The following is a 24,621-nucleotide window of genomic DNA, read 5'->3' on the forward strand; positions in this document are numbered from 1 at the left end:
AAACAATTTCTCTTGGTTTAATTTAATCTTTTTTTGTTTCTTGTGCATAGTTAAAAACATTTTTATTGCTATACAGAGAAAACATTCTGTACACAAATACATATAATAATAACAATAGACACTATGTTAATCTTTCATTTAAAAAACAACTGTGTGCAGGCTGTATATATCACTCAAATATATAATATGACTATAATAGTCATGCTACATAATTATTAAACAACACCACAGAACTTAACATATATTACATTTCTCCAAACACTTTTCACACATTTCTAAGACTATACCTCACTACATTCTGTTTCATCTTTCGTCTCTGACATCCGGGGCTCATTTGTGGTCTGATTCTTGCCAAACCAGTTTTCATCATCAAAGTACTGAAAGTCAAAAACCTCCTCGTCGTCAAAACACCAGCCTGGCCAGTCCACGCTGATGCCCTCTAGGACATTATTGCTGTAAGGTAGAGAATAGAGGTTTACGGGTAAATGTCTTCAAAACAGTAAAGGTCAATGTCTCACTTTCCATACACTATAAAAAAATGTGATTTTGAAGTTGTAAATAAAACCAAGATTTACAAGAATATAGTCACACTTTATTTTAAGGTCCAATTCTCACTAATAACAAACCATTGACTACATCTTTTTCCTCAATAAACTCATAATTTGCTGCTTATTAATAGTTAACAAGGTACAGTAGTTGTTCAATTTAGGCATTGGGTAGGATTAGGGATGTAGAATATGGTCATGCAGAATAGGTGCGTTTTAAGTACTAATAAACAGCAAAGGCATGCTGGAATTGTTCCCTATACTAAACTGTTACCGAAAGGCTATTTCAGTCTTTCTCCTTAAAAATCTCATGTTCAATTCTGTTACTTGGTGTTTCTATGTAATTACATGTGAGTGAAAACTGCATCAAAGTAAATCCTACACTAAATTTTCAGTGCTGTAAAATGCCATTTTTAGCAAAAAAGAAAAACATTTTTACACTTTACAAGTATTGATGAGTGTTTGTTCAAATTTAGATTTTTTTCGCAGACACCCTTGAAAGACCCTCAGGGGTTCACAGACCCCTAATTGAAAACCATGAATATTAAGCTTTAGCTACATTCAAATAGTCAGAAATGTTATGAAAATTGTAATTTCTAATTAGTTTGAATGTACATTATCTTCTCATTTGTTCTGAGCATTGCATAGCTTTTAATGAGTTATTTAAAAAATTAACTATTAAGTGCAATATCATTGCATGCAATTATTTTTTTGGGGGAAAGCCTGACTCCTAATGGTCCTAATGAAGAACTAACTTTGTCTATAATGCAAAACCACAGATGTAACAAATGCGTATATACAATTTTACAAGTACGCTTTTATACAATTTCCAGGGAAGGCTCGAATGTAATAATTTTATGTAACAGTACACAGATGAATTGTGCGTGTGGGCAGAGAGAAGAAATAACGCACATGAAACTGTCAAGTTTCGCAGCACAGTGAGGCCTCTCTACAGTCATATCTCACGAATGGAACAAATATACTTAAAATGAAAATGATTGATTTTCCACTGGGCAGTTAAGGTTATTTTTGGGGTTAATTTTAAGGGAAAGAATATTTATATCTTAAATAAAAATAAAAAAAAAAATTACACACACAAATACACATTCAAAGCGCCGTTTTAAACTCGACAGATGCTGTAAGATTTTTAACTGTCACATAATATATTTATGCAAACATTTGTTGCATATTATTTCTTAATTGAGAATAATCTATAAAATTATGATTTTATTTTTTTTTAACCAAAATACAAATATATTTAATTTTTCTTCTCATTTTCACTCTTGTCTACTGTTCAGAAGTTTGGGATCAGTACGATTTTGAATGTTTTCAAAGAAGTTTCTTGTGCTTGTTAAGGCTGCATTTACTTGATAAAAAATATTCATTTTAATTTACATTTAAATTTACATAAAATCATTCTATTCCTGTGATCAAACCTGAATTTTCAGCATCATTACTTTAGTCTTCAGTGTCACATGATTCATTCTCATTCTGATATTCTGATTTATTATCAGTTCTGGAAACCGTTGTTTTATAACTGCTTCATATATTTTTGGAACCTGTGATACTTTAATTTTCTCATTGTCTCATTAAGGAGATGGACAATCATTTCGACAGATAAACTCGACAGATGCTGTAAAATTTTTAACTGTCACATAATATATTTATGCAAACATTTGTTGCATATTATTTATTAATTGAGATTAATCTATAAAATTATGATTTTATTTTTTTTTAACCAAAATACAAATATATTTAATTTTTCTTCTCATTTTCACTCTCGTCTACTGTTCAGAAGTTTGGGATCAGTACGATTTTGAATGTTTTCAAAGAAGTTTCTTGTGCTTGTTAAGGCTGCATTTATTTGATAAAAAATATTCATTTTAATTTACATTTAAATTTACATAAAATCATTCTATTCCTGTGATCAAACCTGAATTTTCAGCATCATTACTTTAGTCTTCAGTGTCACATGATTCATTCTCATTCTGATATTCTGATTTATTATCAGTTCTGGAAACCGTTGTTTTATAACTGCTTCATATATTTTTGGAACCTGTGATACTTTTATTTTCAGGATTCTTTGATGAATAACACATTTAAAAGAACAGCATTTAATTCAAATAGAAATATTTTGTAACAAAATACACTACTGTTCAAAAGTGTGTGGTCAGTAAATTTTTATTCTTTCTTTTTTTGAAAGAAATTAATACTTTTATTCAGTAAGTATGTGTTAAATTGATAAAAAGTGATAGCAAAGACATATATTGTTAGAAAAGATTAATATTTGAATAAATGCATATCTTTATAACTTTTTGTTTATCTAAAAAAGGTATCACAGGATCCGAATATTGTGCTACAATATTTGGTAGCTAAGCTGTTTCCAACATTGATAATAAAAGTAATAAACCAGAATCTTTGATCACAGAAATTAATTATATTTTAAAGTATATAAAAATAGCAACCAATACTTTATATTGTAATAACATTTTGCAATATTACTGTGTTTTTCTGTATTTGTTTTTTATCAAATAAATGCAGCCTTGATGAGTTAATAGTATGTTAGGTTGTGATTTAAATGGAATTTTTTTGCATTTTAGAATAAGTAGCCAGAACAGAAACCAGTTCCCCAAAAAATGGTTGCATGACGCCATCTGATGTTTTCAAAGTACAAAATACTCTTTTATCTAAGAAGATCAAGAAAAAATGTGTGTTCAGATCGTGCTTTCAGATCACATTTGGCAATGACTCATTTAGCAGAGGTGACAACACGTAGACTCACCTCTCTTTCATCTCATCCTCACTTCCATCCACGTTGCCCTCTCTCCATCCATGTGCAGATATCATTCTGGGTACTGCTGATTCCTCTCTTTCTGCTTCTCTCTCTCCTTCACTGACTGACGGTGATGGAGAGGCAGAGATAGTTGGAGAATTTTGTAGAGATACAGTTTTTTTCTTCCCCTTTCTTTTTCCCAGTCCACGTTCCTTTTCCCGTTCCTTCGCCCTCTGCAGCAGATCCTGGAGCGGAGAAGGGTGAAGCTGGGGATCAAGGCCTGGTGGAGGCGAGGGGCTGTGTCTATGAGAAGGCGGGAGAGATCTGATCTCCGGGATGGAGGCGCTCCTCTGTTTCTTCAGTTTGATTGGTTTCTTTTGAACCTTCCCATCATGTGTCTGCTCAGGTTCAGAGTGCGTCTGAGGGACCGGTGACAATTTTTTTTCAGGAACATTCCATAAAGTCCCATGGTTGTTTTTTAGAGATCCCAGCTTTAGCACTCGGTGGGAATCTTGGGATTTAATGGAAGGGTCGGATTCTCTTCTCTGGTTCTTTGTATTGGACTTTGCATTGGAGGTAAGTTCTAAGCCGTTCACAGTTGTCCTGGAACTATCAGAAGGGAGAGATGGTTGCACATTATTCGGACGTCTCCTCCGAATGCGAGGAGACTTCAGTTTCCTGGAGAACCTTCCTGATTCTGTGAGGAACTGATCATCATCTCCTGACTGGCTGTACAAAGAGTTTCTCCTGATTTCTTGAGAGTCATCTTCTTGATTCGGATGCATTGGTTCCCCATGTGCCCCATATGCTGATGCAGGTATTGGAAGTTTGTTTGGTGCAGAAGTGCTTGGCAAGGATTGGCTAGAAGTGCCATTTTTCTTCATATCTCCACCAGGCAACGATGAGAATGAACCATTCGACTGGTTTCTCACAGGTAAGTCCTGTTGTGCAACATCTTTAGAGTTTGAAGATGATCGTTGTCCATGTTTCCATGTCACTCGCCTTTCTGATATTTTAGATAGTCCCTCTTCCTCATCCAACTGCTTACTATAATTCTTGTTTCTCCCTTCTTCAGTTTTTAATGCAGTTGTATCAGTCTTTCCCACAACTTCTTCATGAGCTGATTGGCTCTGATCGTTCTGTTGACCAATCAGTGAAGAGTTCCTGTCCAGCTGCTGAACTTTACTTTGCTCTACATCCATCAACATTTCTGTCTCAGACTTGCGCGTATGGAAAGGATGTAGCCTCACATGCTCAGCTGTGTCAATATCACTATCAGATCTATCAGATACTGATTGGCCATCAGGATCCCCCATGACTTTGTCAGACAGTTCATCCTGAATGGGTCTCTCTGATCCACCAAAGTCTGTCGTACTTACTGTCTCCAGGGTTTTGTTTGTTTCATTTTTCCTCAAAGTCTCTAAGGCTGCCTGTGATCATCAACAAGAACCAGTTTATAGTTACAAACTACTCAACTGTATTAGACATTCTGATTCAGTATTCTGCTACACAGAAACTCTATAATGGTATATAAAAGTCACTTTCCATGATATATTTAGTGGCCACTTCAAGTACTTCAAATACAAGCACTCATGTTTTTCTGCTCAGAGATGATTAACTCATTTTAATTGCCAAAAACATAAATAGAATGTAAACACAGCAAAATATGGCATTACCACATTATACATACACCTCTATTAATGCATGATTTTCCACAAGTACAAAAATATTTAACATCATTAGTTCCTTTTTAAAGCACGAAGTGAAGAAAAGTAAATGATATTATTCAATTTTTTCAAATTTAAAATTTAAATTGTAATGTTGACTGTGGTTGATGGCAGTAAAAATGCTGTATTGATGCTACTTGATCTAACAGCATAATGTTCTTATTTGGCATTTAGAGCCAAACTGGTACCAGGAACACTGCCTTATGATGGTTCAACTCATATCTTAAAGACAGATTTTTTTCTGTAGAGTTTTCTTGATATTCTACTCCTGTTGTTAGTGGAGTACCTCAGGGCTCTATTCTGGGTCCTTCTTTTTAGCATATATATGCTTCTACTGGAGGATATTATTAGGAAGCACAATGTCACATTTCATTTATATTCTGACAATACCCAGCTGTACCTGTCATTAAAAGCTGCCGATTCCATTCAACCATTGTTGGAATGTATCTGGGACATTCATAAACGTTCCCCAACTTAATGAGGACAAATAATTGTTTCTGAGTCCTCATGAGTTGTCTCATTAAGGAGATGGACAATCATTTCTCCTCAATTTCCTCCCAGGTTAGGGGCTGAATTATGCTCAGAATTATGCTTATCCAAACAAATCAATTCTGTTATTAAGAACAGTTTTTACCAGTTGCAGATTATTTCCAAACTTAAACCGTTTTTGTCTTTTCAAGACTTGGAGAAGGTTATTCATGCTTTTATTACCTCACGTTTACATTATTGTAATTCATTGTTTTTGGGTATTCCTCAATTATCGCCACCAGATGGTACAAAATGCAAGGATGAAGGATGAAGAAATATGACCATGCCACTCAATTTTAGCTTTGCTTCATTGGCTCCTGGTCCATTTTAGAATTCATTTTAAAATGTTGTTGTTTGTTTTTAAAGTTCTTGATGCTCAAGCTCCATCCGATCTTCTTACTCCTCTGTCATCTACCATTCTTTATTTAACTTCCTGCAAACCTATTACTTACCGTTACTTAATTAAAGTGCTCCTATTACGTAACACATTTGCACATGTGATGGGTGTTCCGTGTTTGAAATTTGCTGCACGCAGTAACGTTAAACCAATCACAAAAGACTGGGTCATCGGACCAATCACCGCAGATTAGTGTCACGCAAAGGAGTGGTTTGGACAAATGATTCATTTTAACGAACAATAGCAAATAAGGTAAAAATAAATGCATATTATAAGACAATAAAAGTGTTTTTTGACCTTGCATGCATGTCATCTTGTTGTTGGGGACTCCTAAAACCAAAATATGAACCTTTTATAATCCATAATATGGGCACTTTAAGAACAAACTATTAAACAAATATTTTTTGTAATGCAAAAAGTACATGTACATTTAACAATAACTATAATCAATAAGTGTAACTAGCCCCTACTGAGTGGCAGCTTAATTGTTGAGGAAATTTGAAGCCCTGTTATTTTCAACTCTGTTACTTAATTAAGAAAAAACTATTAAATAATTTATTTTATTTTTTTTTTATATTTGTAAATGTAGGTTTAACAATATCTATAATCAATAAATGTAACTAGCCCCTACTAAGTGGCGGCTTAACTGTTGGGTAAATTTACAACCCTGTTACTTTCAGCTCCGTTATTTAATTAAGAATAAGGTATCAGACTGTTTTTTTGTTGTTTTTTTTACTTTAATGAATGTACATTTAACAATAACTATAATCAATAAGCGTAACTAGCCCCTGCTGAGTGGCAGCTTAATTGTTGTGTAAATTTGCAGCCCTGTTACTTTCAACTCTGTTACTTAATTAAGAAAAAACTATTAAACAATTTTTTTTTTTTTTTTTTTTTTTGTAAATGTAGGTTTAACAATATCTATAATCAATAAATGTAACTAGCCTCTACTGAGTGGCAGCTTAATTACTGGGTAAATTTGCAACCCTGTTACTTTCAACTCTGTTATTTAATTAAGAATAAACTATAAAACTGTTTTTTTTTTTTTTACTTTATTGAATGTACATTTAACAGTGAATGTACTTTCAGCTCTGTTACTTAATTAAGAAAAACATTTAACAGTAACTATAATCAATAAATATAACTAGCCCCTACTGAGTGTCAGCTTAATTGTTGTTTGCAAATTTGCAGCCCTGTTATTTTCATAAAACTCTGTTACAGTAACTAAATCAATAAGAAAAACTGAGTGTCTATTAAACAATTTTTTTTTTTTATTTTTTTTTTTTTTTTTTTTTTTTAATTTTGTAAATGTAGGTTTAACAATATCTATAATCAATAAATGTAACTAGCCTCTACTGAGTGGCAGCTTAATTACTGGGTAAATTTGCAACCCTGTTACTTTCAACTCTGTTATTTAATTAAGAATAAACTATAAAACTGTTTTTTTTTTTTTTTTTTTTTACTTTATTGAATGTACATTTAACAGTAACTATAATCAATAAGTATAACTAGCCCCTACTGAGTGTCAGCTTAATTGTTGTGTAAATTTGCAGCCCTGTTACTTTCAACTCTGCCCTGTTACTTTCAACTCTGTTTAATTAAGAATAAATTACTCTGTTACTTAATTAATTGAAAAAACTATTAATCAATAAGTATAACTAGCCCCTACTTGTCAGCTTAATTGTTTTTTTTTTTTTTCTGTTACTTAATTAAGAAAAAACTATTTTTTTTTTTTTTTTTTTTTTAATTTTGTAAATGTAGGTTTAACAATATCTATAATCAATAAATGTAACTAGCCTCTACTGAGTGGCAGCTTAATTACTGGGTAAATTTGCAACCCTGTTACTTTCAACTCTGTTATTTAATTAAGAATAAACTATAAAACTGTTTTTTTTTTTTTTTTTATTGAATGTACATTTAACAGTAACTATAATCAATAAGTATAACTAGCCCCTACTGAGTGTCAGCTTAATTGTTGTGTAAATTTGCAGCCCTGTTACTTTCAACTCTGTTACTGTTACGTACTGAGGGGGATGTGAAGCGGGCGGATCCATCTGCAGAGCTTTATTGAATTTAGACAGAGACATGGTCAAACATAGGCAGGGTCGTCAACGGCAAACAGTTATATATGGACAAAACAAGAGAGCAATCCGGAGCAGGCGAAGGTCGATCAACGGCGAACGTAACAAGGGGCTAGGCAAAAGGTTAATCCGAACAGACAGGCTAGAAATTCAAAGGGCAGGCAGCGAGACAGACAAAACGAGATAACCAAGGTGAGAATTCAAAACTCAGATAACTAGACAAGAACACTGGTAACTAGGGCAAGGCTTCGTATGAATATTAATACAATACAATACTCTGCAAATCGTGAGAGGAAGTCCAAGGCTTATATAGGGTCTGGTAATGTGAATGTCAATAGCGTGAGAGGGCGACATCTGGTGGTGAGCGGACAGAAGGTCACCGGCCAGATTCGTGACAGTTACTTAATTAAGACTAAACTATCAAACATTTTTTTTTATTTTATTTTAGTGAATATACATTTAACAATAACTATAATCAGTATATATATATATATATATATATATATATCAATATATAAGTATAACTAGCCCCTACTTTCAACTCTGTTACTTAATTAAGAATAAACTATCAAACTTTTTTTTTTAGTTTAGTGAATGTACGTTTAACAATAACTATAATCAATACGTGTAACTAGCCTCACTGAGTGTCGGCTATTGTTGGGTAAATTTGCAAAGTTCCAACACTGTTACTTAAGAATAAACTATCAAACAAAAATGTTTTCTTTAGTTTAGTAAATGTAAGTTTAACAATAAGTGTAACTAGCCATACTGTGTGGCGGCTTAAATGTTGGGTAAATTTGCAACCCTTTCACTTTCAACTCTGTTACTTAATTATGAATAAACTATCAAATTATTATTTTTCTTTTTCTTTTTAGTTTAGTAAATGGATGTTTAACAATAACTATAAACACTAAATGTAACTAGCAACTACTGAGTGGTGGTTTAATTGCTGGATTGGATAATTTGGATAATTTGAATTGGATCATTTTGAAACCTTGTTATTTTCAACTCTGTTACTTAATTAAGAATAAACTATCAAACAAATACATATATTTTTTTTAGTTTAGTAAATGCACATTTAACAAGAACTAAAATCAATAAGTGTAACTAACCCCTACTGAGTTGCGGCTTAAGTGTGAGTAAATCTGCAACCCTATTACTTTCAACTCTGTTACTTAATTAAAAATAAATTATCAAACAAATATAGAATTTTTTTTTTTTAGTTTAGTAAATGTACGTTTAACAATAACTATACTCAATATGTGTATCTACCCCCTACTGAGTAAATTTGTTGGTAAATTTGCAACCCTGTTGCAAGACATCTTCAACTCTGTTACTTAATTAAGAATAAATTATCAAACTTTTTTTGTTGTTGTTTAGTAAGTGGGTATAACTGAGTTTGAGCAGCTCCTGTAATTAACAGTCAACATTTTCCTAGATGGGTCATAATGGAAAAAAATGACTTAATATTTTAAGCGTTTCAGACCCTGTTTTGTACACTATTCATTGACATTTCTTCAGGGTTGGGCTTGTACATCCTGTCGCACTGGTGTCGGGTGTGTTTGCTGCAGGAAGAATGCAAGTACCTGAGTCTCACGCAGAGCAGACACCCATGACGCACAGCTGTCTGGACTGGGTGTGGACAGGAAGTTCACACTGACAGCACAACCTAAATCACCAACCTCCACTAACACAAACGAATCTACCAGACAGAGCAAAAAGGGGGGGAAATAGACATAGTATTCAGATAATTTTCATGTTTCATTGCACAACTGAATCTTTTGTGACAATGTACCAAGACTTGAATATGCAGGTTTTTGACACACCTTAGGTGGAGCCATTCCCAAAAAAGCCCAATCAGAAACCAGCCTATCAAGTAATATGCCATGCTGTGCCTTGTCATGCTAAGAATAGTACGCTAGATTGCATAAAACAGAACTATTTTAAAACTTTTCCCATGTGGAAAATCAATGTGCATTTTGAAACTGACTAATTATATGTAATGCATTCTGCATCTTCAAGCTTTTGCTACAGTGTTTTGTACTTTTAGGGTGTAGTTCTGTCTTGTGCCATGGTTTATTATACATTCATGCTTATCACTTTATTAAAAGCACTGCAGTTGAATCCTACCCTTGCTCAATGAGACTCCCTTACCGTATATAGAGATTAAAACAAACTGATTAACACATTTCTACAAGCACACAAATAACATACTATGCATATAAACCCCACTGACTTTACTAATATAAATGGTGTATCAATACATGATATTATATAGTATAGGGCACCAGCCTATTTATTACACATTACTGTATTAGTACAACAATTTGAGTGAAAAATAATTAAAAAATTTAATATGAATGCAATACTTTCTTATTATTTGGTTAATAGTGACAGCAGCACTTGAGCTGCATAAAGTTTTGGTAAAACCAGCATAATTTAACAATGTTCAAGAAGAACATGACCTTTTGTAGGAGTTTGAATGATCAATGTCACAGATTTGCTTATTTGTTTAGTGACCTAAAAAAAAGGGGGAAATTCCAAAATATTGAGTGTTTAAAATTATTGATAATTCTAAAACTTATTTCCTGGTTTAAATAAAAATTTAAATCCTAGATTTTCAGGTCTCAAACTTTTGGATTACATTGTACTCTAAGAAAGGACATTAAAATAAGACCCATACTGTGTTAATATAAAAGAATTGATTTTAGTGATAGTATTTTAAATTACACATTGTATTATGTTGTGTTTTAGAGTTACAAAATGTTTGTAAACTTAACTGATAAGGTCCTGGTAGAAAATCCGCAGATTTTTTTTTCTCACGGTGTGGTGCATACGATACTGTTTAAAGTATGTATACTCTTTAAAGTATATAACATGTAGAAAGATTTTAGAATATGTTTAATGTTTTATTTTGGCATACTAAAAAAACTAATTGTGACCAGAGCATGAAAATATGCCCCATATGCATTAAATATGCCATAAGGTATAACTGCCCTTTCATACTGATGTGAGCATGGCTTAAAAACATTCTTTCATGCAGCTGAGACTGTTAAATGTATGAGTTAGTGGTCACACTCACATCCATCTCTGAGCTCAATGCAGTGTATTCTCTCCAGAGGCAGAGGGGGGCGCACTACCTTCAGCTTTTCTGATTTCTTCTGCGTTTTAGTCATCAACAACACATCCGTGAAGAGCAGGACCACAAGCTCCTAACATAACCAAAAATGTTACAATTCTGTGGTCAATACAAAAATCATTAATACAATAAATTTACCTGGTATGTCTTTTCACTTGCCTTGGTTTCCTTTCGTAATCTGACCTTCAAAGCTTCTTCCATTAATTGCTTTCGTATGACAGTTGCTCCCACCCCTCTTACCGGGCTCATCAAATCAAAGCAGCAGTACTCACAAATGTACTGTTGTTGAAATCTTCCCGTTAGCCTTCTTTTTATAAGCAACGCATGTACAATTTATAGTTATTCAAAGATTTTTGGTGTTTTTTTTTTTTTACCTTGTCTAGTTCTTCACTCAGACCTTCTATCTTGTATCCCTCTATCCTTTGAGCGGCAGCAGAAAGAGCCAGAGTATCTTCTTTAAATTGCAAATAGCCATTGATAGATTCTAGAAAATTATTGACACTGTTCAACTGCAGGAGAAAAAGAGAAAAAGAGTGAGAAAGACAGCAGGTCTTTAACTTCAATGACAGAATGAAGACTGTGCAAGCAGCTCATATTTGAGAGAGAGAATGAGTGAGATGTACAGAGAGATAGAGATTACAAAGACGAAAACAAAGGCAACGCAGCTCAACAGTTTGACTTTTCTCATATTTTTTAGTCTGCCACAATCATGAGGTGATATTTTAAGTAGTGAAAGTGCCTCTTTATGTGACCATGGACCACAAAACCAGTCATAAGGGTCAGTTCTTTAAACTTTTTAAAGCTGAATAAATAAGCTTTCCACTGATGTACGATGTATTTGTTAGGATAACAATATTTGGCTGAGATACAACTGAAAATCTGGATATTGAGGGTGCAAAAAAATTAAGTATTGAGAAAATCACTTTTAAAGTTGTCCAAATAAAGCACTTAGCATTGCATATTACTAATCAAAAATCAAGTTTTGATATATATTTACGGTAGGAAATTCTTCCTGGAACATGATCTTTACTTAATATCCTGATGAATTTTAGCATAAAAGAAAATAAAGATAATTTTGACCCATACAATGTATTGCTGGCTATTGCTACAAAATATACCCGTGCTACTTAAGACTGGTTTTGTAGTCCAGGGTCACATATTTCTTCTATTCTGTTCATAACAATTTAAGTGAAGCACTTAATTCAACACTGTCAGAATTTCATTAGGAACAAAGTATTTAAAAACGTATTTTATTTGTCCCACTTTTTGCTTTAATGACAGCAGCACAAATGTTTTGTGCATGAACTGCATTAACAAGTGTTTGCAAAGCATACACTGTAAAAAATTAAAAACACAATTTGTTGAGTCAGCTTAAAATAATTTGTTACCCTGCTGCCTTAACATTTTAAGTTCAGTCAACTAAAATAAGTTTAGTCAACTTGAAATGTTAAGTTGTACTAAGTAACAACTTAGATATCTGTGTTTGCTAAACTTAACAGATGGGTAAGTAACCCAGCTGCCTTCAAATTTTAAGTTGATTCAACTCAAATATCTAAGCTGTCACTTAGTATAATTTAACATTTCAAGCTGAATAATTTTTTTTTTTTAGTTGACTGAACTTAAAATTTTAAGGCAGCCAGGTTACAGATTATTTTAAGTTGACTCAACAAATTGTTTTTTACAGTGATACACTTTTCTTGTTCATTTCATTGTATGATTATGCTCCAAATCCTGAAACTGAATCTAATTAAATTAGATTTTCCTTTATATGTAATGTTTATTTATTATTAAATATTTAAGTAAATTATCATATTTCCCTATATATATCTATATATAATACATTTTTTGCTTTAGTAAAGTGACAACATAAATGCCAATGATTTCTTTTTTATTTAGTAACTATTGTTGATTTTATAATGTGCTTGGTATTTGTTGAATTTACAGTGTATGATGTGATTCATCAGCATTATGCCACAGTCTTACCATTCTTTCAAGTGCATTTTTAGTGGGGAGGTCTTCTGTGGTCTTCTGCACAGCTTTCAGCAAAAGAGGGTACTTGGTAATTCTCTGGTGTGGTTTGGCCTGCATATCGCCCAGTCTCATTCGCCCACACTGTGGATGATTCTCCACCCACTGCAGAACAGATTGCATCAAGATAATTAGGAAAATCACGCATGCATGTATCTTCATGCAACATGTTCGATTGTAATCTATAGCTCATGCTCATCTGTGGTGCATTTGAATTCATTTATTGATGAAGCTTTTTTTTTTTTTTTTTTTTTTTTTGCTTAAATGATCAAATTAAATTATTAAAAGATCACACATTTGCACACTGATTTCAACATTGATTGTCCTGAATATTTTACGATAGAGCTAGTCAATTATATATAAATTGAATTAAGCAATTTCAGGGCTTAACATGCTGTTATTTCTACTATGTACCCTTCAGGAAATAGCTCACCCCCATAACTACCACTACAGTCAAACCACCACAAAGGCAGGCAGTTTCACAGTCATATCTACCCTGCTTACTTTGCATACTGTCCACTTGTACAAAAACACTGACAGGGGAACTTGGTGTGGTAAACACTTCATCTGAAATGTGGAAAACAAATTCACAACTCGCTACCCATCATCTATATTTGACCTTTTTTCCAGCCTTAATTTAGCTTTAGATTTGTTTTTGTTTTTTTGCATAAACTAACAAGATTCCTTTTAACACTTTCAAAAGTTTTTTTCCAACACTTTGTTACACTTGTGGAGTTCCTGGTCAAAAACGACCAGCCTAAAAAAAAGAAGATTGTAAATTTCTCATTACATTTTAGAATTGCCAAATATAGGGTTCAATCTTTCATCAGTTTCTTTTCTTTCAATTGTCACAGGTTTTGTATTTAGGGCCTGAGCACCGGTGGTGCGAGGACCCTATTAGAATTGCTCAGATTCTTCTTCTCCATGAATGGCATTTTTGAGGGCCTAAACATGCTTGAAAACTTATGAAACTTTGCACACACGCCAAAAGTGGTGAAAATTTACATCTGATGTGGGTTTCAGAAGTGGGTGTGGCAAAATGGCTTAATGGTGCCACCTATAAAATTTCAACAAAGTGTTTCACATACATGTACGAAATTCAGGAGACACATGTAACACACCAACACCTACAAAAAAGTCCACTGGTACAAAGTCCGAAACCCAACAGGAAGTCAGTTATTTTGAATTTTCTCTGCAAGTTTAAACAAACTCCTCCTAGAGATTTTAACAGATTGACGCCAAATTTGTTCAGTCCAATCTAAAGCCCTTTGTGACGTAAAAAAAAAAAAAAAAGTTCTGTGGCGGCCTGACAAAATTCAGTGTTTTACTATGAAACAGGGGGTTGTTATAATTCAGGCATACAATATCCGATCTGCCCCAAACTTCACATGTTTGATAAGAGTCCTGTCCTGAACACATGCCCATGCCCATATTCGGTTATAATTATAACGCCACCTGCTGGCAACAGGAAATGCCATGTTTTATGCTTTAAAGAGGTCATCGGATGCCCATTTTCCACAGGTTGACATGATTCTTTAGGGTCTTAATGAAAAGTCTATAATATACTTTGGTTAAAAATTCTCAATGGTTGTGTAAAAAACACCCAAAAATCATCCCATTCTGAGGGATTGTTCCTTTCAATGCAAATGAGCTCTGCTTGCCCCGCCCCTCTCTTCTCTCTGTGGAGTGACGAACCTGTTTACTTGCTAACACATTATTAGTAAAGGCGATCTCAAAGATTAATTTAAAAAATCCTTATAATCACTTTGCGCGAACATAGACAGATATATGTAGATCGGGAGGCGCATCCCCTTCACAAACAAACGTAATCCACTGCATCTTCAGCAGCTCAGATGTCGGGAGTAAATGACGACCACTATGTTCATTATTACATCCAGCAACACAACACCTCAAACGGAAATATTCTTGTCTAACTTACATCCCTGCTCCAGCATCGACGCCACACTGACAGGCATCTGAGAACGGCTCGATTTGAAAAAGGGGATATTATTTTTACAGATTAATTAAAAACCATTGCATGGATTTTTATCATTATAGGGTAGATTTGTACACACTCTGCCAACACACATTAATGTTCAAACAACACGAAAAAGTAAACTTTGCATCCGATGACCCCTTTAACAAACTCCTTATAGAGATCACCATTATATTTGGTCAGTTTATTTTAAAGGCCTTTGCAATGTTAAATTGCTTTTGTTTTCGTAAAAAAGGGCATGTCAGTGGCGGCCTGACAAAGTTCAATGTTTTACCATGGGAATAGAAGGAGTTGTAATTCAGCCATACAATGTCTGATCTGCCTCAAACTTCATATATTCGATAGAGTCCTGGGCTGAACACATCTAAAGGCCAATATTCAGTTACAATCATTGCGCCACCTGCTGGCAACAGGATACGTCATGCTTTGCACTAACTCAAACATACCATGGTCAATCTGCACCAAACTTCATATGTTTTATAAAAGTGCCGGGCCTGAAGACTACATGCCAATCTACATGCCAACATCCAGTTATAGTCATAGCACCACCACCTGGTAGCAGGAAGTTTGGCACATATAAATGACTTTGACATATTCCTTCTATATTTACCAATTTAAATGCATACTGCCCACCATTCGTGGTGAGCCCGAGTGCGAGGGCCCTGTCAACGCTGCTTGCAGCTTTAATTCTTTTTAAATTTGACATTGACTGGCCTTAGGACCCACTGATCTGAGCTTATGCACCTCAGTTCTTGAGTGAACATTGCCCCAAAAAATATTTTTTCACTCAAAAGCTGCATAAGCTCTGTCAGTAGCTATATTTCCATCACCCTTTTTTACGTACATTTTAAAGTATCGCATCAGAAACGAGTGATGGAAACACCAAAATTAAAAAAAAAAAATCTTTAATTCGCAAAAATGTGTTTATGCTTGACTGGCTAAACATGTTTCAAAAATAACTAAATGAAAACAAGTTGACAAAACAACTGAATCCAAGAATTGGTAATAATTGTAAATTTACAAGCAGTTTTTAAAAGGCTCGTCATTTTTGACACAGCACAAGAATTAAATCTTTTAACTCACTAAAATACCTCAGAGATAAAAAAAGAACTGAAAAAGACAACATTGCAAATTTTAACATTAAACACAACTCGAATTTTTGGACTAAAGCAGAAGTGTAATGTTTAACTTTTTGCAGCTCTATATTTTTGAATGTTTTAAGCATTTTTCTGTAACACTGTAGCTTGCAAGAAGTTGTACATGAATTAGTCATCTGAATCATCCATTCAACCAATTTGTTAAAAAACGCTGACTTATTCGGAAATGAACTAAGTGGCTGTTTTAATGTGTGAGTCATTGAATAATTCACTCAGCTTTTGTTTCTGAAATGAGTTAGTCAATAATCAATATGACTGTGATTACCTGCAGCCTCTTGTCTAAAGCTGAATCATGCTAAAATTCAGAACATCAGCTCTCTTGTTTATTTAATACTCTTTCTTAACTGGAACATTTTTTTTTTCCATAGAACATATAAATCTGATCTTGCAATACCGTAAGATACGTGTGAAACTGTGGGTTTGTGTCGAGCTGTCTGCGAGTAAACTCCACATTTCTCTCCTCTTCCAAACAGTATTCAAAGTATGCAGGAAAACGTTCAGGAAACTGAAAAATGAGATTAAAAAATATGGAGGGGGGGTATTAAGCAATGGCAAACGTAGATCTATTTTTAGCTTTAATGTACAGTCATTGTATCATACTTGCAAACATCCTGGCTCAAGTCTGAGAGGGTCAAAAGGTCTTCCAGTGAGACGGACCTCTTTTAACATTGGATACATCACCTCTTGCCAAAAGAGTCGATGTGCATCAAGGATAGAAGGAAGATTGGAAAAGAGTATTGTGGGGCTTACCTGAAAAGAAAGAAAGAAAGAAAGAAAGAAAGAAAGAAAGAACAGACAGTAATGGAAAAAGATTAATTGATACAGGTGGTGTCGCCCACACACTCTACACCAGAACAAAATTATTTTCCATTTTGTCCGCGCAAAACGTTTCCATCTGTGACATCACCGGTAATGCTCTACATTACAGAATGAACAAAACGAGCTCTCAGTGAACGGCACATTATTTTGACCGCAATTCTGCCGTCACATGCAGCTGTGCCGTCCGTCTGCCTGCCATTTAGATATGCTGAGTATGTAACACTAGAAGGTCAATTCAGAAGAAAAAGGTTCCATGTAAACAACTGAAAGATGAGACAAGGTGCACATACGTCCAGAAGGAATCCATTTCTGTGACAGTGCGACAGTGCTGCCATCACGAGCTGTGCAGAAATGAGGATGTGCATTAGCCAAAGCATTAGTAACACTGTTACATGCATCATTTATTAAATAATACATGAATTTAAAAAGCATGAATAAAAATGCAAATAACTGGTGATAAAGTTTATCTGCACAGAATACATGTATTTTAATTATCATTTTTGTTGTTACTGTGAAGTGACTGTATATGTCTGATTATGAAAACTATAATAAATCAATAAACTGTAATGTTATACATACGTCTTTGGCAATAGTGAGTTTGTTGATGTAGGTAAGCTCAGTATTAATAAGCTCCCACAGCGCCTCCTGCTGGTGCCGTTGGGTTTTTGACATAGACTAGACAGAGACAGAGACAGAGAGAAATGGAGAACGCCAACATACTTCTGCTATCTTTTGTTCTAATTTATTTTAATTTCTAAATCAATTACTACAAATTCTTGATGTTATTGTGCATGATTCTGTGTTATTCTTTCGGCAGATGTCACTACCCTTACGAAAATTAACCATGGTTTTGCTACACTAACCACAGTTTAACCATGGTATTTGTAGTAAAATAGTAAAACTGTGGTTATACAAATGGTAGTCACAAAAACATGGTTACTACAATTTTATTATAACACAACCATAGGTAATCACCCAACCTGCTTTGCAGCCATTACAGAATGTAAAATGTAACTATGGTGATGATTTTATATGAATTCATATTATGTTATTTTATAAATATTATAAAATGTTTTTTATTAATGTTATAATTTTTTGTACAGAAGATATCAAGCCAAACAGTCACTAGGGCATAAGCAGACCATATAAAAAAGTAGGCTATAACAATCTTACAAATTAGCCAAATTGGCCAAAATGTAAGCAAGTAACAAATTACGTGTGGATGTATCGATGAGAACACAAAAAAGCATCGTCCCCTTGAGAAGCTGCATACATTTATGTCTGTTTTGCCGCTTCTATTGTTCTCTGTTACCTCATGAGAGTCCACTATGTCCGTCCAGCTCTTTTCCAGTGTTATTTCAGCACCTCCCTCCCCCCATGCCCACCTCAGGTCTGCAGGTATGTTGAAAGCATCCAGAACCTGTTTTAGCGCGTCCAACTGCCCACCAACTGATCGCTCCTGAGAGAGTTTAGAATAAGAGAAATGTGATCATCAATCAGTTGTCTATGTATCCAGCTTTGTACCTATGAGCTAGCAACCCGATTCAGGCAACAAAAAAAGAAAAAAAAAAAAGAAAAAAAAAAAAAAAAGAATTACCTCTAATGTGCCATTTTTGTCAGACACTCCCTGGCTAAAAAGTGCCTGCTTTAATGCACCTCTGCTCTTCACCACGACAGATGTTCCCTTGCCCACTGTAGAAAAGTCCACAGCTGCCCTCTGCTTCTTTTTCTGGCAATGCAAAATTGTAAAATGTGACGAGCTGAATTGACAGAAATCAGTTAAAGCTTGATTAACCAATGTTTTTTTAGTTTTGTAGTCAACATCCATGACTGCATATAAAACACAACAAGATTTACCCAACTAGAACATGCTCCTTTGAAAACATCCTTAGTTGGTCCTAAAAACATAACCTTGAATACCCAGAGGATATTGAGTGATTGATACAAATGTTATTCCAGGACAGGGAAAGGACATTGTTCCATGTTCTGCTTGTTTAAATGACTTGAGGACACATATGCGCCTGTTTCTCTGGACTTCTGAACATGCGAGCACCACTAAGTTGCAGAATGAAAGCAGTGGAAATTGGTGTTTAATTAAAAATAGGGCTGAATCTGTGTGTGAGGGGTTCCTGTAGCTCCAAAGTCCTGATTTTGATTCACACAGCAAAGATGCATATAAAAAAACTTACATAACCATACAACTTCAGCAAAGTAAAACAAATCATAAATATGAGATTTTGGGATATGGAAGGCCAAATTACAGTCATTCATTTATTTGTGTAGTGATTTAAAAATGAACTGAATGATTTTTGTGTTTTATTAACTAATAATAATGATTATATATCAAACAGAATAATTTATTTAAATATATAACTTTTTTTAATATTTAATTTTGAGTAATTTGATTCATGGAATCAATATTGGAAGGTTGTACCACACAATAATTTACGTAACTTTATCGCGTTGTAAAAAGACTATTTAATGAGACTTATTGACCACACATTGTTTCCTTTTTTCTTCAGCTCTTTGGTCGCACCACTTGACAGAAGATTTTTTGCCAATAAAACATTATGCTTAACTACGTCAGGTTTTCCTTTCAAGGCCTTTTTTCTTCATTATGATATGAGAACAGCAGTACTCCCTGACATTTTTGGCATTTGGTCATGTTATTGATCTAAAATGCATTAAAAGTCAGTTTAGATTAAATCATCTGCAGTGCTGAATGATAATCTTGAATATATTCAGTACCTGGTAGCCTACAGTGTTGTATCTGTGTTTCTCTTGTGCCCTCTTCTGAGCGACGGATGGTAGTGCAGATCCATCAGGAGTGTCTGTGTCTGCCTCTTTCTCTTCCTCCCGCTGTCTGTCATTCTTGTCATCGAGGGCACTTTCCTCTGGGGCCATGACATTGCTCAGTTCTGGTCCTTTTGATGGATTACTAACAGACACAGATAAGATTACAAGAGGATTATTAGTCGAACACATGAATAAGATCAAATACAGGAAAACAGTAAACAGGGAAAGAAGAAGAGTAAATAGTAGCAGCATTGATTAATTATAAATAAAAAGTTGCTATGCTTCATTTATCACTGTGCTGGGCATAATGTATAACATTTTTAACCCACAAAAAACTGTAAACCACAACTGGAAGGAACTGATACCATACTTACAAAGCCCACTGGTGTGACCTTTAAATTTCAAAACATTTCAGATCTCATGACCTGACCCAGCGCGTCACACTCATATGCTTGTTTTTCTGTCGTGGTGGGTTTATTATCATTTTCCACTGACGTATCTTGTTTTTATGACGTTAGCGACGTCTTCTATCCCCCTCAGTCTGAACCCTTATGCAAACCTTATTTATAATCTTTTTATATTTTATTTTATATTTTACATGGTATAAACAATGTCATATTGTCAAGGGATAGTTACCCCAAAAATAAAAATTACCCCATGATTTACTCACCCTCAAGCCATCCTAGGTGTATATGATTTTTTTCTTTCAGACGAATACAATAAGATGTATACAGGGCTCTCAAGCCTCACGCATTCGCCGTGTGACACACACGCATTACAACCAGTTCAGACGCTCTCACGCCACTTCTTGTATTTCTCGCGCTAAAAAGTAAGGGATAACTTGTCCCGCTATATAGGGGAGAGCGGGGCACAACCGAACACTTTTAGAATATCTTAGTTTGTGTTAATCCACGTGAGGTTCAGAGTCTAATGTTTTACCCACGTTATTTTCACTCTTCCCTGGTGAAAAAAACAGCATATGCTGGTAGGTATGATTTGATGCTGGGATGCTGGTTAGGTATGTTTTGATGCTGGTTTAAGCTGGTCTATTGCTGGTTTAAGCTGGTTCTTGACCAGCAACATGACCAGCATAAACCAGCTTAAACCAGCATCAAAACATACCTACCAGCATATGCTGGTTTTTTCACCAGGGTTGTCTAGTACAAATATGTAGCTTTGTTTCATTATTACAGCGTGTGCGTTTTTTGTTGTTTACCTCAAAAGGAAGGAAGTGAAAAGTGACAACATTCCCCGTAGGTGGGGTACATTGTAACATGTGAGGGGCACGTTGTATCATGACCATATGACAGATAACTTAAAATGTTATCTGATCGAATGAAATAAATATACACGACAAAGTAAAATATTTTGTCAATAATTTAAAATGATTAAATTTTTCAAATAAAATAATGGCGTTTTTTAATGCAAAATTATTAGCTCTCCAACAGCTTTAAGTTTTGGCTACCGGAAACTAAGGAAAGGACTAGATAATTGGTAAATCTGATAAAAAAAGGACAAATGTATCCGAATTGATTACTTTTCTAAATTTCTAACTAATGTTTTCAACTGTTAATCCTTTTGAAACTTTTAAAGCATGCAGGGTGGACCTTAACAGTAGCACTCAACACTAATTACTGTCAGACTTACAAAATCCTTCATCACTTGAATTAAGATTATAATAATTTTATTTTAAAGCACAGCCACAACAAAATCAGACTTTAGGTCCTAGGTCAGGTTAAATACAGATTTAAAATCAGAAGATATAGTTTAGTAGCTATGATACCATTTTTATAATCAAATCCTTGCATAGCTATGACTGGAAACACTGGCATCTAACAATGCCTTGGGGGGGAAAAAAATAAACCCAAATGTGGAAACAAATCAGTTATTGAATAAGCATGTGTCCTATTTTGTGTCCTAAACTTCTGAAACATTTTAGAAAAGTCAATGCAATTTGGGAAAGAAATTAATCAGATCTGTGTGAAAATATTCAGATGTAACCCCTTTGTAATTTTCATTATCTATACATTGTTTCTCAGCAGCTGTAATCGATTAGTTACAATTATTTTGCAATTAAATTAAATTAATTCCATTACGTGTAACTAGTTACTAGTTAAGTTTGAGCTCCTACCACTGTCATTAAAGCATCAATATTTGTAACAAACACTTGCAATACAAAATGCCATTCATAACCTGAACTATGTACTTTCTCTCTCTCTCTCTCTCTCTCACACACACACACACACACACACACACACACACACAGCTTGACATGCTCAGGGCAAGTTCTGCAATACTGTATGTGTAGGCCTACAGTATGTACTTTGAGCACTGCTGTTCATTGGCTCATTTGGGGCCAGATTTCTTTAGATTTTTTATACATTTGTATTTTTGAAACATACAAGACATTTTATTTTATTTTTTATGAAATATTTTTTATGATTTGACTTTAATCAAACTTACAAGTTGTTATAGTTTCTGTTTTGTGCTGGTGAATTATGAACAATAGATAAAATGTATCTTCTAGCAGCAACTGGAGAGAATTGCGTGGGGCAGAGGGGAGATATAATCTCACTCCAAACTTTTTCTAAAACTTGAGAGCCCTGTACTGTATATTAAAACATGTCATGGCTCTTTCAAGCTTTAGTTGGTAGTGATCCAAATTTAAAGCAAAATAAGCTGTGTCCATACATCATAAAAAGTAGCCTACACAGCTCCAGGGGGATAATAATGGCTCCTTGAAGCGAATCAATGTGTTTGTATAATAAAACGAGCAAATTTACAACTTTATAAACCATAGGCTAATCTGTCCTACGCACGTTTACGTCTGAGAGAAGAAATTCTACGATGGCTTGAAAGTGAGTAAATCATTAATTTTAATTTTTGAGTTAACTATTCCTTTAAGACATTATTTACGTATTATTAAGCTGTTTTCTCTGTGGAAACTGTCAACTGCTCCCCTGTAAGCAATCCTTCTGGACCCCAATGTAGACAAAATTTGATCTAAAAATCTAAATACACAAATAATATTTGAATGATTGCTTTTTTTAGATATTTATTATTTGTGCTTACTGTATATTTAATATATATGCAGTTTAAAACTGCATCCAGTTGTCATTTTCTGCGTAATTTGCATAATCGCTTGAATTATTTTAATGAAAAACCATCAAGGAATTCTGAGAATTGAAACTTTTTCATTGTAAATTATAAGATTTTATTTGTACTGTATATTTAACACATTTTTTTGACCCCAAAGAAAGGTTTAGCCTACTTTAAAGGGCAAATTTGTCCCCAAAATCTACAGACACGCATATCACATTACATGCCAGGATTCCACGAACAAGAGACATGGACATGGACACACAAGCTGAAGCTTATAAACACACATATCCTTACTCGCTAACTCTGATTCATAGAATTCACTGTAATTCAGGTGAGACACTGTTACCCAGTCGTGTGAATCTCACAGACAAGAAAAAACACTGGCGTGTGTAATTCAAGAGACTGGCGCACACATGTTCTGAGAAAGATCTGAATATCCGCCCACGCTTGACATCACTTTTTGGCAATACACCAGTTCCGCTCAGACTCACCTTGTCAACATTATCATCAGCCATCAATTCAGAGTAAAAATACCCAGAATGAACAAGCGCACACACACAGCCATATAGGGTACATGCACATATACTGTTTGCAAATGCACATTTGTACTTACACATACAGGCATAACATGGAAAATACATAAACACAGCGTCAGTGGAAAACAAATTTAGCATGTAACTTAAAAGTAGATTTAAATGGCATCAGTAAGTCACACAAAGTCTGAAACGAAAGTAGATTATCAGTACAACCTCAGTTCTTTAGTTAGTTAGATGTGATTCAAGTTATAGAAAATCTCCTTTACACCCCCCCCCACTAACTCTCATACAAGTCATCCGCAATAGATACCTGGATTTAACTGTGTCCATTTCCCTCAGACAGACATCTTTAAGGTCTCTTTCTCTCACTCTTGTCTTTCTGAATATGACTTTCGGAGTCCTCTGTGTCTTTCTATATCGTTTTTCTTTAACCCTTCCTTCAGTAACAGGTTGAGCAAGCGAGACCAGATTCTTAAGACTTAGATCTCAGGCATGGCTGCACCCTGAGAAGATAAACCTGACTGGGCCATTAGTGCTTTCTGATTTGACTGACAACTAACCAGGCGTTGATCACAGGTACATAACAACATGCAAGTTATAATTGTTTAGACAGGCATGATAGGTTTGTGGTTTAGTCCTACAAAGACAAGCATGCGTGCACACACACACACACACACACAAACATGCAAAATAAGGAAGAAAGATGTTTTTGGTCTCCAATCAGGAAATTCAAATGCTGTCAAGTTTTGATAGGTGCTTACCCAAGAAAAACCCAACAGCATGATGGTGTGGTAATATTAGGTACCTAGATTTGGATTTAGATTTAAAGGTTCTTCCTTGTAATGTAAATCAGTATGATTTTGAGCATTTTATCATCTTTCAAAATCATTTATAGCGCAAATCATGTGGTGCTATCAAAAAAAGTGCGCAGCTCAGCTGATTTAAAGGAAGAAACAGAGGGCCTGAGAAATATATAATCAGGAATAAATTCAGTGGG

At 34.5% G+C, this 24,621-nt stretch overlaps 1 protein-coding gene across 1 annotated transcript; it reads right to left on the minus strand.

The window, feature by feature from the left end:
- Positions 1-17: 17 nt before the first annotated feature.
- On the minus strand, positions 18-24,149 carry plekhg6 (pleckstrin homology domain containing, family G (with RhoGef domain) member 6). Its single transcript, XM_051132335.1, has 15 exons — positions 23,935-24,149; positions 19,939-20,128; positions 18,788-18,919; positions 18,503-18,649; positions 17,770-17,865; positions 17,481-17,531; positions 16,972-17,121; positions 16,766-16,876; positions 13,174-13,323; positions 11,565-11,699; positions 11,350-11,469; positions 11,134-11,263; positions 9,638-9,753; positions 3,328-4,748; positions 18-453 (listed from the first exon to the last, which is right to left on the minus strand). The coding sequence occupies exons 1-15, from the start codon at positions 23,952-23,954 to the stop codon at positions 282-284; spliced, it is 3,141 nt and encodes a 1,046-aa protein (XP_050988292.1). The 5' UTR covers positions 23,955-24,149; the 3' UTR covers positions 18-281.
- Positions 24,150-24,621: the final 472 nt, after the last annotated feature.

Source organism: Labeo rohita, chromosome 16 (assembly GCF_022985175.1).
Source record: "Labeo rohita strain BAU-BD-2019 chromosome 16, IGBB_LRoh.1.0, whole genome shotgun sequence".
Taxonomy (NCBI): domain Eukaryota; kingdom Metazoa; phylum Chordata; class Actinopteri; order Cypriniformes; family Cyprinidae; genus Labeo; species Labeo rohita.

What these genes read in the sequence shown, in the direction of transcription:
- plekhg6 (XM_051132335.1), bottom strand. Translation starts at nt 23,954, where the DNA reads ATGGACACAGTTAAATCCAG. An exon ending in ACAAAAATGGCACATTAGAG is followed by an intron (nt 18,650 to 18,787) that starts GTAATTCTTTTT and finishes AAACTCTCTCAG; the next exon opens with GAGCGATCAGTTGGTGGGCA. An exon ending in CTGCTCTGCGTGAGACTCAG is followed by an intron (nt 4,749 to 9,637) that starts GTACTTGCATTC and finishes TGATGATCACAG; the next exon opens with GCAGCCTTAGAGACTTTGAG.